This window comes from Ochotona curzoniae, unplaced genomic scaffold (assembly GCF_017591425.1).
Source record: "Ochotona curzoniae isolate NIBS_2020 unplaced genomic scaffold, NIBS_Ocur_1.0 scaffold_2683, whole genome shotgun sequence".
Classification (NCBI taxonomy): Eukaryota; Metazoa; Chordata; class Mammalia; order Lagomorpha; family Ochotonidae; genus Ochotona; species Ochotona curzoniae.
Window position 1 is genome coordinate 7,758,065 of NW_024467100.1, and position 1,688 is coordinate 7,759,752.

Consider the following 1,688-nt stretch of genomic DNA (forward strand, 5'->3'; position numbering starts at 1 on the left):
TTTTATTTCATTAACAGTGCACAAGGTGCAAAACCATTTGAATTGCCCATGAAGAATGACTTCAGTTAGATCTTAAACCTATATACCTCTAATTAGGTGGGTGGAAACCTCAGGTCCAAAACAGGGTAGTGTAGAATATATTTAAAATTTTAGCCCTGCCCCAGAGCAGACTCCCTTGCTGAATTCTGTCTGCTACTTTGATCTCTCTCTGTTTCAGGCTTCTCAAGCAGCTCGTCAGCTTCCCAACAAAAATTAGTTTGTTCTCTCATAGCTACATCCAATTCTAGCCTGTGTTCCTGGAATGTGTGGGCTTCCTCAAGTGGCTGAATGTGTGGTCCTTCCATTCTTTACTCCTCTCATCCAGTGAGTGTGAAATGGGCTCCAGTGCTGAACTCCAGTGACTGTGGGGACTGCTCCCCATATTATCTTGGCTAGACTCTCCCCAGACCTGTTGAAACAGACTCATGCTGTCAGGACAGCTTCTGACCAATAGCCCTGCGCAAAGCTTCTTTGACCTCTTTGTTCCTCAAGGTGTACACCACAGGGTTCAACAGGGGTGTGATGACTGTGTAGGTCACCGAGATCAGCTGGTCCTGATCCCTGGTGTTCTCTGACTTGGGCTTGAGGTAGGCAATGGAGGCACAGCCGTAGTGCACAATGACCACAATGATGTGAGAAGCGCAGGTAGCAAAGGCCTTTTTTCTGCCCTCAGCAGAAGCGATCTTGAGAATGGTAGAGATGATGAGGATGTAGGAGATGAAGACCAAACCCATGGGGATGAGAATCACCAGTATGCTGATGACCAAAGTCAGGATCTCATTGACAGTAATGTCAATGCAAGAGAGCTTCATCACTGGCCGGATGTCGCAGAAGAAATGGGATATCTTTTTGGCACAAAAGGGCAGCCTGAACACAGCTGATACCTGTGTCACTGCTACAATTAGACCAACACTGCAGGAGCCCCATACCAGCTGAGTGCATACCCTTTTATTCATAATGATCGAGTACCTCAAGGGGTTGCAGATGGCCACGTAGCGGTCATACCCCATTGCCGTGAGCAAGAAGCAGTTGTTGATGGCCAATGTGACGAAGAAGAACATCTGAGTGGCACAGCCAGCCAAGGAAATGGGCTGATCGAGGACTATTAGGTTAAAGAGCATCCTTGGTATAATGACAAGCGTGTATAGTGTCTCTGATGCTGACAGCATACTGAGGAAGAAGTACATGGGGGTGTGGAGGTGACGATCAAGGCTTATGATGGTCACGATGATGACGTTGCCTACCAGTGTGAATAGGTACAGAGCAAGGAACATGATGAAAAGTGTGAGCTGGTGCTCACAGAAGCTGGAGAAACCTTGAAAAATAAACTCACTCACCAATGTGTGATTCTGTCTCTTCATTAAATCAAACGTGGTGTCTAAGAAAGAAAAATTATTACACGTAGAATCTATGGATGATTTATGTCTAAACGTAGGGTGACTAAATTGTTAGTTAATTGTACTAGATTTAATTGATTAACTACTATTAATTGGTGAACTACTAGTCCACCTCAAGTTTCTGCTTATTTATATTCACATTCACATTTAAGTCTTACAGGAACAGAGTAGGAAAACGTTCCTTGCTCAATAAGGAGAAAGCGTATAACTTTTAGAGGCAAATGTTGCACATTCATTTCCTGCTTCTATCAG

The 1,688-nt window shown here is 44.4% G+C and overlaps 1 protein-coding gene across 1 annotated transcript; it reads right to left on the bottom strand.

Annotated features, from left to right (window-relative positions):
* Positions 1-470: 470 nt before the first annotated feature.
* On the bottom strand, positions 471-1,400 carry LOC121171641 (olfactory receptor 10J1-like). Its single transcript, XM_041003398.1, has one exon. It carries the CDS (start codon positions 1,398-1,400, stop codon positions 471-473), a length of 930 nt encoding a protein of 309 aa, XP_040859332.1.
* Positions 1,401-1,688: the final 288 nt, after the last annotated feature.